General features: G+C 39.1%; 1 protein-coding gene across 11 annotated transcripts in view; it reads right to left on the bottom strand.

Moving 5' to 3' along the window:
• The window catches only part of HDAC9 (histone deacetylase 9), a 704,322-nt gene that overhangs the window by 356,150 nt on the left and 331,914 nt on the right, over positions 1 to 16,258 (bottom strand). For 4 of the 11 annotated variants that reach the window (XM_048838333.2, XM_075125815.1, XM_075125816.1 and 1 more), the window contains one exon: positions 2,422 to 2,484. The exons of 1 other annotated variant lie outside the window; for it this stretch is intronic. In XM_048838333.2, coding sequence (XP_048694290.1) covers positions 2,422 to 2,484 — 63 coding nt within the window. Of the gene's footprint in view, positions 1 to 2,421; positions 2,485 to 2,770; positions 3,379 to 16,258 lie in introns of those variants that run through there. 6 more of the 11 variants (XM_075125812.1, XM_075125811.1, XM_075125818.1 and 3 more) reach the window with 6 other exon arrangements.

Below are 16,258 nucleotides of genomic sequence, written 5' to 3' on the forward strand. Positions count from 1 at the left end.
AAACATGAGCCAACATATAACACTGGACCCTCTAGTCACACATGTGATGGATTAAACTGCAGACTATGTAAATTGTTAACTAGTTGTATTTTATTTGTGTATTTTAAAGGTCAGCATAAATACTGAAAAATGTTTTTTGTTTTAAACAAAGTAACTTTTAAACTGTTTAAAGCCTTCAACTGGAAGACAGTCTTTTGTCTCCCAATTAAGAAAGGAAGCCATTAAAACATTATCTATTGATTTAGAAGAAGTTTTATGTGTTACATGGATCTAACAATACCAGATAAAAGACAGATGTTATCTGACATTCTTGTCTCCAAGGAAGGAAAATAGAGCTATAATCTCACAGAAAAGTACCAGCTTTTCTTGGGTTCCAAATCAGATAACTGCTGTTATTCAAATGGCACTGACTGGTAGTTCAAGGAAGCACGATGGGTTATGCACTAACTTTCCACCTCTGTAAAACTGTGTTCAAAATTGGCTTTTTTGCAAATGAAAACGAAAAGAGTGGTCCTAGTCCGATCTCTGGGTTATGTCGGTGCCTATTACAAAACCACCATACACCTATTAATCTGTGCACAGTAGGCCAGTGATTATAACAACAGGTCTATGCTTAGGTGGCTTGGCAGAGTTGTGAGAAAGCTTGAAAGAAATTTCGGAGCCTAGCCTCAATCTGAGCCGTGGCTTAAACCTTTACACTTATGAACAAATTTACCCCCAGATTTTTTTTTAAACAAGGAACCTGGCATGAGTGGTACAAAACCTATTCCCAAAACACAAAGAAACAGCTTTGGAAATTCTTGAAGAGGAGACCAAAAACTGAGTCACAATGGGAGGGGAAAAAAGCTTTACAACAGAGAAAACAGACAATACTAAGCAGTACTGGTCAAAAGTTCCCTCTCCCATTCCATTATCTCCAGGCTTGAGATTGCATTTAAGCAGTTCTTCAGTCTTTCATCACTTCTCTCATTGTATAATTATTCCTAGGTGGCCTGGGTTTTCTGCAACGGAAATTATTTACTGTGCTGTTAAGACATGTATATGTCTTGGCTGAAAAGGCAGGCATTCCCAGTTGACAAACTCTCACAACATTACCATTTATTTTAATATCTGAAACCAATATTCTGCTTCTCAGTTCCACCCCAGTATGAAACAAATACAACTCTCAGCTTATCCCTGTCCACAAAACAGGAAAGGAAGTAGATATCAAATATATATACTAATCATAGAAGGTTCAACAGGTGGACCAAGGATATGACCATTAGAACAGGCATGTTGCGAACCAGCAAAAGGGTTTTTTCAGACATGCTCACACTTCGGAAAGTGGGAAGCACTGCCAAGTTTTGTGACTGTTTCGGGGGGTTAACTAAGATTGAAGTCTATGTGAGCAATTCACAGCAAATTTCACATGCAGGTCTTATGCAAAGCCAACTTTACAACTACTGTAATAAAGGAGAACCAGAAACAAGGAGTTGAAAGTGCATAAAGCAGATAACATTGTGTCCCCAAACATAATGAAGTTAAGCACTGTAAAACCAAAGCCAGAACCTCACAGTGTTAACCAGAGAGAGACCAAATTTGACTTGCACTCTGGGTTCTTTTACTAAGTTATCTTGTTAAACTCTTGCAACGTAATTCAGTTTCAGTGCATCATTTGCAAGGTCTAAAACACAGATACTACAGAAACTAGAAAATACAAGGTCTTCAAAACTGTGAGATAATATCTGTTATTCTGTAACTGCAGCTTTAAAACACCTGCTTTAAAAACACATCCAACTTACATTTTCAGTGAGTCATCACATCTGACTGGCACTGCCAAGGTTCCCAAATATGTTTAAAAGTACAAACAGGTTTAAAGTAAAGTAATATGTTTAAAGTTACGGGAGCCCTATGTAAGAAAGACACAGATTTACTTTAGAATAATCAAAAATGACAGCATTATGAAAACAGAAAAGGACTTTTACAGAAAACTCTGTCTGTAAATTGAGAAAAAGAAACTTACAAATTGACCTATTCCTGCTTACAAAATGATATATGAACAAAACTGACTAATATGAGTTATATGAATTGCAGCCTGCTGATAACGGTCTTGTTTGATGGAGTCTCATTCTGACTGAGCTTGCAATCATTGCAAGCCCCATTTTGCCATCACAGAAAAAGAGAGAAAAAAACCCCGCACTGCATTTTACTTGCTAGTTTTCTTTCTGCTTGGAAGCAGCAGGCTTAAAAGAAAACCACAACAGCAGCAGCAAGTGTTCACATAATATTGTTGTAGAGATAATCATTTAATAAAAAGCAGAATAAAAGAACTTGAAATAGAACCAACTCCTTAAAGCAGAAGTGCTTTACTGTGACAGTTTGTATTTCCTGAGAAAGTCATCCTCCAGACAGAGAAGCCTTAGTTATTGAACTGCCTCTTACCTGAGCTGATCATACTGTGCATTCTTTGCTGAGCAAAGAGCTGTTCACGTCCAGAAACTCCATCTGAGGAAAAACACGATTCGCTCTCGTAAATTGTCTGCAGCATATTCCAATCAGTCTGTACTTCAGCTACATGAAAGATTCATCACTGTATACAGGGGTGTCAGGAGCTACCCTCTCTAATCCTACCTCCTTCGGGGGGGGGGGGGTTGGAGAAATAATAGACTTTGGTAATTAACAATATTTAAGCATTTGAATAAATATCTATTTAAAAAACAAAAGAATAATCCATTTTTGCTCTGCCCCAGTCTGCTGCAAAATAATAAGGAGGACTCAGTGGACTATGCACCTCTGAGTTGGAACAGTTGTGTTCTGGAAGCCAACAGCAGGTGGATGAAGAAATGTATTTGTGCTTCAGGCTTTCTTGTGGGGTGGTGGTGGGGAGAATAAAGCCACTTTAAAAAATAAAACCAAATAAGCACCGTTTCCAGGGACTTCAGCCCCTAAGGGCTTAGTTTCAATTACCCTCAGCCTTGACAAGTGTTTCTGTCTCTGTGCCCTCCTCCTTTCTCTCTCTCCTCTCCGTCTCTCCTCTCTCTCTCTATCTCCCTTTCTCTGTGTCTCTGCAAAGTTGGCTGAAGCTAGTGATAACTCATTTGCATATGAATCAACAACAGTGTGGCCCACAGGCAACAGAAATAGAACAATGGCCAGCCTGAGCCAAAAATAGGTCAAGCATGGCCCAGTGATTGGAGCCTGCATTAATGCACTTAAAAATACCACAGCAAACACAGCTGTCCAGTCTCTGTCTTTCAAACTGCAATTCTCTTGCCAATCCTCAAAAGTAATTAACCCTTTCCCACTGTCAAACTTATTTGTGCACAAATGTATGTTTCTGAGCAGCTTTTCAAGCAAGAAAACAAGAAGGGAACTATAAATTAAAATTCTAGATGTCTTTTATTTCTTTCTTTCTTTCTCCTCCGATCCTCCCCATGGGTATTTTGTGAAAAGAGAACAAAATGAGAAGGGCTCTGGATTGGTTCTAAAATAATACTGGAAGCTTTCGCTCATAATGTGGTTTCTGCCTCACCCACGCACAGCAATCCTGGCATTCTATTTTTGTTGCCTGTTTCTCTGGCTACGCTGCACTTGGCTGTAGCACTAGAATCTTGCTGCTGTCTTTTAGTTTCAGGTCCTACAGTACGCTCAGAAGCAGTGGCTTCTGAAACCAATCAGACTGCGGTGGGTGGGAGGCATATTAATGAGGGATCCATTTTTTCACTTTCATTATAAGCAGTTTGTTCATTTTTAGGATGATTGATATAGTCCTAATGTCTGTTTTCAACTGCAGTACGCATATTAGAGATGCGCTATTCCAGTGATTTATTAGTCTTTGGACAAGAGCTGCACTAGTCTGCCTCTCTCACAGCTTCAGCTCTAAACAATTTTTACTGCAGTTATCTGAGTTTAAAAGGAAACGTGGACTCAAAATAGCAGCTTTTAGACTTTCATAGAAACGTTAAAACTACATATTGCTGTGCATCTTGCAAGCTACTGTGTGATGCAATGTCAAGTGTAGCTGTTGCCTGCTCCCTTCTCCCCTTACTCCAAGAACTGTTTATTTGCATTTTAAAAGGTAGGTGCAGATTATATTTGCTAATTAAGTACAAAGGTCTTTATACCTGCACACACAGAAGTAGATACGTAAATCAACGTTACAGATGATACACCTGGTTTCTTTTGGTTCAGTATTGCTATATAGAGTTTGCTATGTGTACGCAAATAGTGCACCATTGTTCTAGCCAAACCATATCAGCTTTTTAATAGACCATATAAAGAGTATAAACTAGCCACAAACCTCTCAAGAGGTACATCAGAGTATTCCAGTTCTGAGAAGGGGAAGGCAACCACAGCAGGTTAGTAATTACGCTACTAGAAAGTCAAATAAGGCAGCAGATGCACATGTTCAATTGTCCTTATGAGACTCAACTAATCTCTGAGCCATTTCAACCATACCTCTTTTCTCTCTTGGAGGTGCAAGGTTACTAAGCTGAACTATGGATTCAATTCTGCTTTTAGGTCAAGTGTAGAGAACTGAATTGTCTGTCACTGAACTGACAGGATAGAACTAGTTTCAGCACAGACAGTTCAATGCATCCACATTAGTCATGCTGATTCGGTCTAAATACCATTATAGCTGTAAACACAGATTCACATTAGCATTGTTCTAAATGTTTCAGTTGCAATGCCCTATGGGTAACCATCCTGTAGTTCCCCACACTGCTCCCAGAAGTGGTTTCTGGGACATTTATATAGACCATGGATGCACTGCGGGTCAGTAGCGGAAGGCCTGCTGGAACAATTTAATCCTGCATCCGCAGTCTGGCTGCCATTCTGATCAACCTTGCTTTAGGGTCCATACAAGGTTTTTTGTGTGGATTCTGTATCTCAAGACCATACATTTTAAGAATCTGCCTGATGATGACCCTCTACCACTGTTGAGCATATTGAAATATTGACTTCTCATTCCACCTTCACCACCCCCCATAATCATTAAAAGAGTTTGCATGATTTAGGGCAAAGAAAATCAAGGCAGAAGAATTCTAATAAGTGAAATGCAGGTATTTAACATGTGCAATATCATCAATAACAATAATATTTGAGTAATAGGTGTACATGAGGATGAAAATTAGGGGATAGCATGGACCTCAATTATCATTTTATATAGTGACCACTATTTATTTTATATAGTGACCACTCTTTTTAATGTAAAAAATATTCAACACATTATATATATCATCAAAAGAATAACAACATATGGAATCATTATAAATGATTACTAGTGTTCTCTCTCAATCAAACTACAGTTGAGTGTCCGCATATGAGTAATACCACTGACTACTTGTCATTGTAGTTTTCATCTGCAAATGCTAATGCTGATTTTTTGAAATCATTGCAACACAATACACCTCCTTGGCATGCACACAATATGATTGGGACTGTTACATCTACTTCTCATAGACTTACAAGGCATATCACTCTCACAAGAGTACTTTATTAACTCCAAAATATATGGAGGAGAACATAAGAATGGCCACACTGGGTCAGACCAGAGGTCCACATAGCCCAATATCCTGCCTTCTGACAGTGGCCTATGCCAGGTGCCCCAGAGGGAATGAACAGGTAATCATCAAGTGATCCATTCCCTGTTGCTCATTCCCAGCTTCTGGCAAACAGAGGCTAGGGACACCATCCCTGCCCATCTTGGCTAATAGCCATTGATAGACCTGTCCTCCATGAATTTATCTAGTTCTTTTTCTAACCCTGTTATAAGCAAGCATGACATTGTCTGGTACAGTTTTTGAAAACAGAGACTTGGAACTGTCATTGTGCATCCATCCATACTGCAGTGGATCAAGTGCCGGTGTCTCTGGATTCAAAGCACTTTTCCACACACATGCTTGAAAATGTACTCATTTTACATTTACTATAAATGCTTCAGTTGTTAGTGGTAGGAAACTGAGATTTGGTGTTGACATTTGCCATTTTTTGCTACTGATTTCTACCATGCTTCCGACATGGTGGCACAATTTGATTGTCCGTAGCATGCAGCCATGAATTTCAATGACATCAGGCATTGCTGCACTGAGTCATCCAGAAGAGGGAGGGAGCATCCAGCTCACAGAAACTCAAACATAGTGCTTTTGCTGAGGCCGAAATAGGAAACTACTGTATCACCTGAGAGTGCATGGGCAGTTAACAGTCCTGGTACAATGTTCTGGTGTTGCTCTGCAGGAGCACGGATGTCTATTACAGCTCTCTCTTGTACCTGGGTTCCAAAATCACGGAAGAGGTTAGACTCTGTTCAAGGTAGTGGTGCAAAAAAAAGACAAATACATCAGTGTCATCTGATAATAATGATATTACCAACAGACTATGTTTTGCAACCATCACTCTTTGTTGTGCAAGGATGTTGTTGGCTTCCTCATGAGAGGTGGCCATATACTCTCTATTGATCACTACATCTCACTTGTTTATTTCAGCTGTGGTGTTGTCACTGCCTGTGATGACTAGCGTGTGCTTTAATGTGTGTCACTGGTGAAATTTCTTGTCTTGTTAATGAGTTTGGTACAAACTATGCCAATCATCTGTGTCTTATTTTCAGTTACTATCAAGTAACCTTTCTGTGGAGGAAGCTGTGTACTTGTACTCAACTGACACACTCTGCTTGTTTCTGTAGCTCTGCTAAATCTTGTGCTGAAGTCTTTGTACCTGTCAAAGACAAGGTATACATCGCCTACTGCTGCCTTGTGTTTAATGTAATCTCTGAAACTGGTCACAAGTCGTTGATGATACCTCTTGCTGGCTAGTGTATTAGCCAAAGAACGACGGAACTGTCAATAATTGTGCAGGTTATCTCTTGTGAAGTATGCCTAGTTGACACCTCTGCCTGCAGCTGCTTCTATAGGTTAGACATAGCATGGGTAATCCTTATGTCACCAGAGCCAGTGAACATTGAGGTTGATACAGGAGCCAACTCACATGACAAAATATTCTTGATGCTCACCCCGGTAAGTGTCTTGTAAGCCTCTTGAACAGATAAGGTTAGTATCAAATATCTTTGTTGGACCAATCTGCACATGCTTTTTTGTCACTGCCAGTTGCTCTGTTATCCTTAGTATTGTGTCATAGAACTCTTTGGTCAGCCATGTTCAAATTCTTGCATTTGGCGAATTCCAATTTTAAGAGTGTCATGTACATTGATGGATGGTGGTGTCATTCCACCACTGACAATGTTTACCATTGACTTTGGGTGCTTAGTGGGGTGTAAAGGATTGATGCACAGCTCTAGTTTCTTACTAGTGGCTTCTCTGTCCCCACATCTGCAGCTATCCTTGACTTCATTTCTTCTTTGTAGAGCTCTTGTATTTGTGCCTCATTGGTGCTCTTTATGTTTGCAATGTCTTCTACCAGCCAGCTGCATATGTGGAGGCTACGAATCTAAGTCTTCAGGGTAATCCAAATGATGCCACTATGGCTGTGGCCATAACTCAAGAAAGTAGTTTCAATGTACATGTCACTCCATCTGCCATTTCATATTCCTGGAACTTGGTGCATGACATGTTTACCCTTCATAGACCACTCTAAGATGTTACCTGACATGGATTCCTTGGATCACAAGTAATTGACATGTCCAACTACAAAGACACAAAGCAGCATCAGTTTCACAGCTTCTAGATGCAGTGGCCCATTTCCTTTTCTTTCTGCTCTTACCTATATAATGATGTCTTGGTTTGGGGGGATAAGAGGAAAGTACTAATAAGCTATACGGTTTATACAGACACTAATACAGATATATCATCTGTACCTCCTAGTTAATTCTGTTCCATAACAAAATATTAGTGTGAAGTTTTCAATAAAATAATTGAAATTTAATTAAAGTAATTTCACTGACATCTGGCTTGTGAATCAGGAGGCGGTGGTGTTCTTATTCCAGTGACAAAGTGTCATCAGGGAATTTCTTTGCATTCAGGGTCTTGAAATCCATAATGCACAAAAACATTGTATGGACACTAAAACAAGATACTGCCAAAAAGTGCATTAAGCTGCCAGACTATACTGGAAAAGAGCAGTGCAAACTGACTATTGAGAGAGCAATGATTCTTAAGACTTGTGGAAAGCAAGAATAATCCATTTTTTTGTGGAACACGTGCAAAATGAAGTATGGAGCACGTTTGTGTGTGGGTGTGAGGTGACTGACAAGTGGGGTTGGGGTTAAAGTCTAACATTACTTAGAATAGAAAATTTCTCTAGTGTAGAAAAAGCTTTTGTCACACATATGTATGTCACAAAGCCTTTGATCCACTCAAGAGTGTGTGGCTCAGTTTCCTAATTCAGTGCCTCAAATCAACAAATTCTGTGTTACAGAATACCACCTAAAGGGTAAGTTAAAAACGGTATACAGTATAGAATGTTCATAATTTTCAAACCTTGCTGCCTAAATTCGTATTTAGGCTCCTAAATAAGTGGACTGGACTGATTTTCAGTGGTGCTGGGCATTCACAGGTCCACTTGACTTCAAACAGAAGTTAGGGAGGCTTAGTTAGGGAAAATCGGAATATTTTGTAGGAGTATAAATATGCACTTGAGTGCCTAACTTGAGGCAACCTTAATTTTTAGCATACATATATAAAAACATAAACATACTATACTATCTAAATTATTATACCAGCGATCATCAGTGTTGTATCTGAGCATATATAAGAACACACATTTTAAATTTTATATATAAAACTACATTAAAATGTTATTTATTGCAAAGTCAATTTTTTTTTTGCAAAATCAAGGAATAAGTTAGGACTTTTGCAACTTTGATTCTTCCCCTTTGTGCACATGCATTATGGCTGTGATTAAACAAAGCGAAGAATCACAGAAGTGTAGGACTGAAAAGGACCTCAACAGGTCATCTAGTCTAGTCCCTACACTGAAGGCAGGACGACATAATAAAAGACCATTCTTGACAGGTGTTTGTCTAACCTATTCTTAAAAACCTCCTATGATGGAGATTCCACAACATCCCTAGGCAATTTGTTCCAGTACTTAACTACCCTCATGGTTAGGAAGTTTTTCCTAATGTCCAACCTAAACCTCTCTTGCGACAATTTAAGCACATTGCTTCTTGTCCTATCCTCAGAGATTAATGAGAACAATTTTTCATCCTCCTCCTTGTAACAACTTTTTATGTACTTGAAAACGGCTATCATGTCCCCCCTTCAGTCTTCTTTTCTGCAGACTAAACCCATTTTTTTTCCAATCTTCCCTCATAGGTCATGTTTTCTAGACCTTTAATCATTTTTGTTGCTCTCCTCTGGACTTTCTTCAATTTGTCCACATCTTTCCTGAGATGTGGCACCCGGAACTGGACACAGTACTCCAGCTGAGGCCTTACCAGTGCAGAGTAGATTGGAAGAATTACTTCTTGTGTCATGCTTACAACATGCCTCCTAATACGCCCCAGAATGAGGTTCACTTTTTTTTTTTGCAACAGTGTTACACTGTTAGAACATAAGAACAGCCATACAGGGTCAGATCAAAGGTCCATTCAGCCCAGTATCCTGTCTGCCGACAGTGGCCAATGGCAGGTGCCCCAGAGGGAGTGAACCTAACAGGTAATGATTTAGTGATCTCTCTCCTGCCATCCATCTCCTCCCTCTGAGGCTAGGGACACCATTCCTTACCCATCCAAGCTAACAGCCATTAATGGACTTAATCTCCATGAATTTATCCAGTTCTCTTTTAAACCCTGTTATTGTCCTAGCCTTCACAACCTCCTCAGGCAAGGAGTTCCACAGGTTGACTGTGCACTGAGTGAAGAAGAAATTTCTTTTATTTGTTTTAAACCTGCTACCCATTAATTTCATTTGGTGGCGCCTAGTTCTTTTATTATGGGAATAAATAAATAACTTTTCCTTATTCACTTTCTCCACACCACTCATGATTTTATATATCTCTATCATATCCCCCCTTAGTCTCCTCTTTTCCAAGCTGAAAAGTCCTAGCCTCTTTAAACTCTCCTCATATAGGACCCATTCCAAACCTCTAATCATTTTAGTTGCCCTTTTCTGAACCTTTTCTAATGCCAGTATATCTTTTTTGAGATGAGAGGACCACATATGTATGCAGTATTCAAGATGTGGGCATACCATGGATTTATATAAGGGCAATAAGATATTCTCTGCTTATTCTGTATCCCTTTTTCAATGATTCCTAACATCCTGTTTGCTTTTTTGACTGCTGCTGCACACCACATGGACGTCTTCAGAGAACTATCCACGATGACTCCAAGATCTTTCTCCTGATTAGTTGTCGCTAAATTAGCCCCCATCATATTGTATGTATAGTTGGGGTTATTTTTTCCAATGTGCATTACTTTACATTTATCCACATTACATTTCATTTGCCATTTTGTTGCCCAATCACTTAGTTTTGTGAGATCTTTTTGAAGTTCTTCACAGTCTGCTTTGGTCTTAACTATCTTGAGCAGTTTAGTATCATCTGCAAACTTACCACCTCACTGTTTACCCCTTTCTCCAGATCATGTATGAATATGTTGAATAGGACTGGTCCTAGGACTGACCCTTGGGGAACACCACTAGTTACCCCTGTCCATTCTGAAAATTTACCATTTATTCCTACCCTTTGTTCCCTGTCTTTTAACCAGTTCTCAATCCATGAAAGGATCTTCCCTCTTATCCCATAGCAACTTAATTTACGTAAGAGCCTTTGGTGAGGGACCTTGTCAAAGGCTTTATGGAAATCTAAGTACACTATGTCCACTGGATCCCCCTTGTCCACATGTTTGTTGACCCCCTCAAAGAACTCTAATAGATTAGTAAGACGTGATCTCCCTTTACAGAAACCATGTTGCCTTTTGCGCAACAATTTATGTTCTTCTATGTGTCTGACAATTTTATTCTTTACTATTGCTTCAACTAATTTGCCCAGTACTGACGTTAGACTTACCGGTCTGTAATTGCCAGGATCACCTCTAGAGCCCTTCTTAAATATTGGCATTACATTAGCTATCTTCCAGTCACTGGGTACAGTAGCTGATTTAAAGGACAGGTTACAAACCATAGTTAATAGTTCCGCAATTTCACATTTGAGTTCTTTCAGAACTCTTGGGTGAATGCCATCTGGTCCCAGTGACTTGTTAAGTTTCTCAATTAATTCCAAAACCTCCTCTAGTGACACTTCAATCTGTGACAATTCTTCAGATCTGTCACCTACAAAAGATGGCTCAGGTTTGGGAATCTCCCTAACATCCTCAGCCGTGAAGACTGAAGCAAAGAATTCATTTAGTTTCTCTGCAATGACTTTATCATCTTTAAGTGCTCCTTTTGTATCTCCATAGTCCGGGGCCCCAATGGTTGTTTAGCAGGCTTCCTGCTTCTGATGTACTTAAAAAACATTTTGTTATTACCTTTTGAGTTTTTGGCTAGCTGTTCTTCAAACTCCTTTTTGGCTTTTCTTATTACATTTTTACATTTAATTTGGTGGTGTTTATGCTCCTTTCTATTTACCTCACTAGGATTTGACTTCCACTTTTTAAAATATGCCTTTTTATCTCTCACTGCTTCTTTTACATAGTTATTCAGACACGGTGGCTCTTTTTAAATTCTTTTACTGTATTTTTTAATTTGGGGTATACATTTAAGTTGAGGCCTCTATTATGGTGTCTTTGAAAAGCATCCAGGCAGCTTGCAGGGATTTCACTCGAGTTACTGTACCTTTTAATTTCTGTTTAACTATCCTCCTCATTTTTGCATAGTTCCCCTTTCTGAAATTAAATGCCACAGTGTTGGGCTGTTGAGGTGTTCTTCCCACCACAGGAATGCTAAATGTTATTATATTATGGTCACTATTTCCAAGCGGCCCTGCTGACTCATATTTAGCTTGTTATACACTGTTAACCCCAGATCCCTTTCTGCAGTACTCCTTGCTATGCAGTCATTTCCCATTTTGTATATGTGCAATTGATTGTTCCTTTCTAACTGCAGTACTTTGCATTTATCCTTATTGAATTTCACCCTATTTACTTCAGACCATTTCTTCAGTTTGTCCAGATCATTTTGAATTTTAATACTATCCTCCAAAGCACTTGTTCCTTGTTTAAAAAAGCACTTGTAACCCCTCGTAACTTGGTACCATCTGCAAGTTAAATAAATAAATGCTTAACTTATGCTTAAGCATAATACTTAAGCATGTGTGTAAATCCATCCCTTTTCAGCAAACACTTAAGCACATGCTTAAATCCTATTAATCTCAATGGGATTTAAACACATGCTTAAATGCATTGCTCAATCAGTGCTTATAATACAATCTTTAACTACGTTGTGATCACATCATTTTATATACATCTTTTATAGCCCCCAGAGGGGAAGGATAAAGAGGAAAATCTGTTTCATATTTCTAAATCTATGCATGTTTCAATCTGCCTTTTCATGCAGGAACATGAGTTTTCTATTCATTTTTCCCCCCAGGCATGTCCTAAACCTAGAGAGCTTTAATGACACTAGTCTTAAGAGTACGCTCTTGAAGTGACATAATAGTGATGAGGTGGCAAGAAATTCAGCAACACTGAAGAAACTCCAAAGCACTCTAGCAGCACTGAGATCTCATTACAGTGATTTCACAATGTTGTTCTCTCTTTGCCCCTCTAACTTGAAATAAATAAATAAATACAAGTAAATTACATTAAAAAACAGCATTAATGCCATATTAATGTTGATAAATCAAGCACTCAAAAATAAGGAAGTGTTAAGGCTTCTATTGCATGAATAACTCAGCCACATTGTAATTAAGTAGTAATTTTTTATTCCTGATTTCTTTGTTAAATGCAAACAATTACTGGTTGTTTTTTAATCTGCACTATTCAATATACATGCTATTTTTTAAGATGGCTTAATTAATGTTTCAGTGAAGCCTTAACTTTTCGAATTTCCATGCTTGTGAGTGCTAGACATCTCCGCCTTGATGTTCCATTAATGTAAGTTTCACAGTGTATGGATTTTACATTTAAAAAATGAAGTTAAAAGACTGCTATTTAGGTTGCAATGTCATGCCCCTTGGAAGTTAGGAAATGTCAGCTTTATGGTTGCCCATGTAACCTTAATTTGGTCCTCTTATGCGTCCTTCCTTTGCAGAGGAATGAGGCAGCAGTTCTGGAGAAAACAGAGTATGTGATCATGGAATTAAAGACTGTATCATAATGAATATGCACAAGGGGCAACCATAAAATCTGGCATTTCCTAACTTTTGAGTTCTCAGCTTTGCAACCTAACTAACCTTCTTTTAATAAAGTTCTTTTGTGTGTAATTTTCTAGGACTTTTTTTTTAAAAGAAAAAAGTTTTAAAAATTCTATCCTGTGCAACTTTAACGCCTCCGCACCCTGTTACAAATCATTTGCAGGGTGTGAACCTAGCACCTTCAGCATTGCAGCTACCACCTAAGCTACATTAAGACTAACTACATTGGCTAGCAGCAAGAGAAAGTTGTTTTCCCAGAGGGGTGGATGGGTTACTGGGTCAGGGAAGCCCAGTTGTCTTGGTGCGATCTCTTTCTCCTCCCGCTCCGCCGCCCCTGGAGTTAGGGGAGCTCCTTCCCCACATAGTGCACCTGGGGAAGTGTAAATGGGTGTGGGTCATATGCTGAGTTTGGGAGTTTACATGTGGGGGCAGCTCAACAATTCCCCCATTCTTCTTTCCACTACAGCTGCTCCAGCGGCTCACTGGTGTCCCAATGCACTGTGTGCTGCTATTATTCTTTGACAGTGCCATGAGCCCACTCACAAGGTGTTCTGCAATTCTGGGATGTTGGTAATTTCTTACAAATGAGAGAAGGAAAATAGTGATTTGTAACATTTTTTATCTCAATCATATCTGAATGGAATGTCCTGGGACAAAGAAAAGGTAGTTCTGTAGCCTCAGGGGGCTGCATAGTAAGTCTGCTGCAAACAGTGGAGGTGTGAGAGCTTCTCGAAGAAAGCGTTGCAAGGATCCTTTGTAGTGGAAAGTGTAGGGGCCTCTACCAGTCCCCTGTATAATAATATAGAGTCTTTTAATACTGTTGTCTTGTTATAAGATTGTATCATTTTGAATAAAATAACACACTGGGGCTTTTTGTAACTTTCTTGAAAATATCTGTTAATTTTTGAACAATCATGTCAAATCAACCTCACAACAAAAATAAAAATCAGTGTTATCAATATATTTACTGGACTGATGATAAAGTGCTTGAAAATCACAGGACAATCTTTTTAAACGAGATAATTTGATGCTTAAATAATGGCTAAGGCTTCTCACTTGCACTGCTAAATTTTTAAATAAACCAGAGTGTATTTTCTATTTAATAATAATGATTAAAAACAGCAAACAAAAAGCAAAATATATCTTGTTAGGAAATACAACAACAACCCAGCTGAAAGATTAACCCATGGCAAATGGTTATCATAAAACTTTGAAAGAGGCACTGTTTAAATTGGTAGATTAACAATGTGACCTATTGTACCAACTATATTTCAGATGGTAGTTACATGCATTCACATGCCACTTTTCCCTGCTGTGATGTTGTGCTCTCTGATCGTCTTTTCTGCTTTCATTATTCTACAAACTGTATTTATTGCAGAGCAGACTAGCACAGAGAAATAATATTACACATGCAAACGTACCTCTGATAGCAGAGACAAACTTAGCACTCACTGCTCTATTATTAAAAAGTCACATCTAGAACCTTTCAATACTTTCATTATGGGACCCCATGAAATCCCCCTTTCCTGGGGAAGGCTTGGTAAAAATCCTCACCAATTTGTACAGGTGAACACAGACCCAAACCCTTCAATCTTAAGAACAATGACAAATCAATCAGGTTCTTAAAAGAAGAATTTTAATTAAAGAAAAGGTAAGAGAATCACCTCTGTACAATCAGGATGGTAAATACCTTACAAGTTGATCAGATTCAAAACATAGAAAATCCCTCTAGGCAAAACCTTAAGTTACAAAAAGACACAAAAACAGGAATATACATTGCATCCGATGAAGTGAGCTGTAGTTCACGAAAGCTTATGCTCAAATAAATTTGTTAGTCTCTAAGGTGCCACAAGTACTCCTTTTCTTTCAACTGGCATAAATTTTCATAGCTACATGGACAGTTGAGCATCTACCCCTTACTGTTTCATTGAAAACCAAGCAAAACATGAGAGGTGAAATCCTCATGAAATAAATGCAAATCAGCAGAGGTGAGATTTCTCCTGAGGAGTTCAGTAATTTTAATGTTTCTTATTCAAACCTCAAACAAAAAGGCTGAAAACCCCAAATAAAGCAAAATAAAAGTAAACATAAATCACTGAGCTTTCCAAATTCTGGATAAAACTAGGGCAAAGGTTGCTTGTTTCCCCCCCTGCAAATAAATCTTTAAATGTGCAGGCTACACAGAAAAAAATTACTTTTACTTGTAACATGCTGAAGACCAAATTTTGGCACTACCAAATCACAGCTTGGAGCGGCTTCTTGATTTTTTAAATATTTGTATTCAACATTTTAAAACTAAACTTAATAGCAGGCCTTATAATGCAGTACCTGGAAAAATACAGAGAACTGAGAATTACAAGGGACTATGGAAAATAATGAATTACATGCACTGTATTGTCCTTGTTCAGACAACACTCCCATTTAAGTCAGCTATATATAAGCGGGGGAATAGTCCCACTATTGTGGGGAACTTTCCTGGCTTCTGCACTAACCCAGTGAAGTGGTCTAGCGAAGGATCTGAGTCCTCGCTCCCACTTCCTTTACCCAGTGGCCTCCCTGCCCTTGAGGACTCCCCTTCCACTCTCCTGCCTGGCAGAGTCCTCGTAATCCAAACAAGGCTGGGCCCAGGATTCCTGGGGGGCTCGACCCCCAACCCTGCTGTGGTCACCTAGGACAGGGGCTAGGGTGTCCCCATTCTGGGGTACTCTCTCTGCACTGGGCACTTCTCTGACCCACTGACCATTACATACAATTTAAAGCAAATGCAAGTTATTTAATCAACAATTAATTTTAAAAAGAATAAGGAAAAATGGGAAAGGTTAAAGGAAACACATCAACCCGCTGTATGGCAGGGAACATCACAAATAGTGTCTCTGGAATGTCAGGGCAGTTCACAGTCTGTTCCTTGTAAGTCCCAGGCCTTCTTCTCAGGCCTGGCTTTGCTGCAGGGATGCTGTGGGTTGGACACTTGCTCTGGTGGTGGCCACACGCTCTCAGGCTCTAAGTGATAGGCCCCTTCTTCCCAGCG

The sequence above is a fragment of the Caretta caretta genome, chromosome 2 (genome assembly GCF_965140235.1).
Source record: "Caretta caretta isolate rCarCar2 chromosome 2, rCarCar1.hap1, whole genome shotgun sequence".
Taxonomy (NCBI): domain Eukaryota; kingdom Metazoa; phylum Chordata; order Testudines; family Cheloniidae; genus Caretta; species Caretta caretta.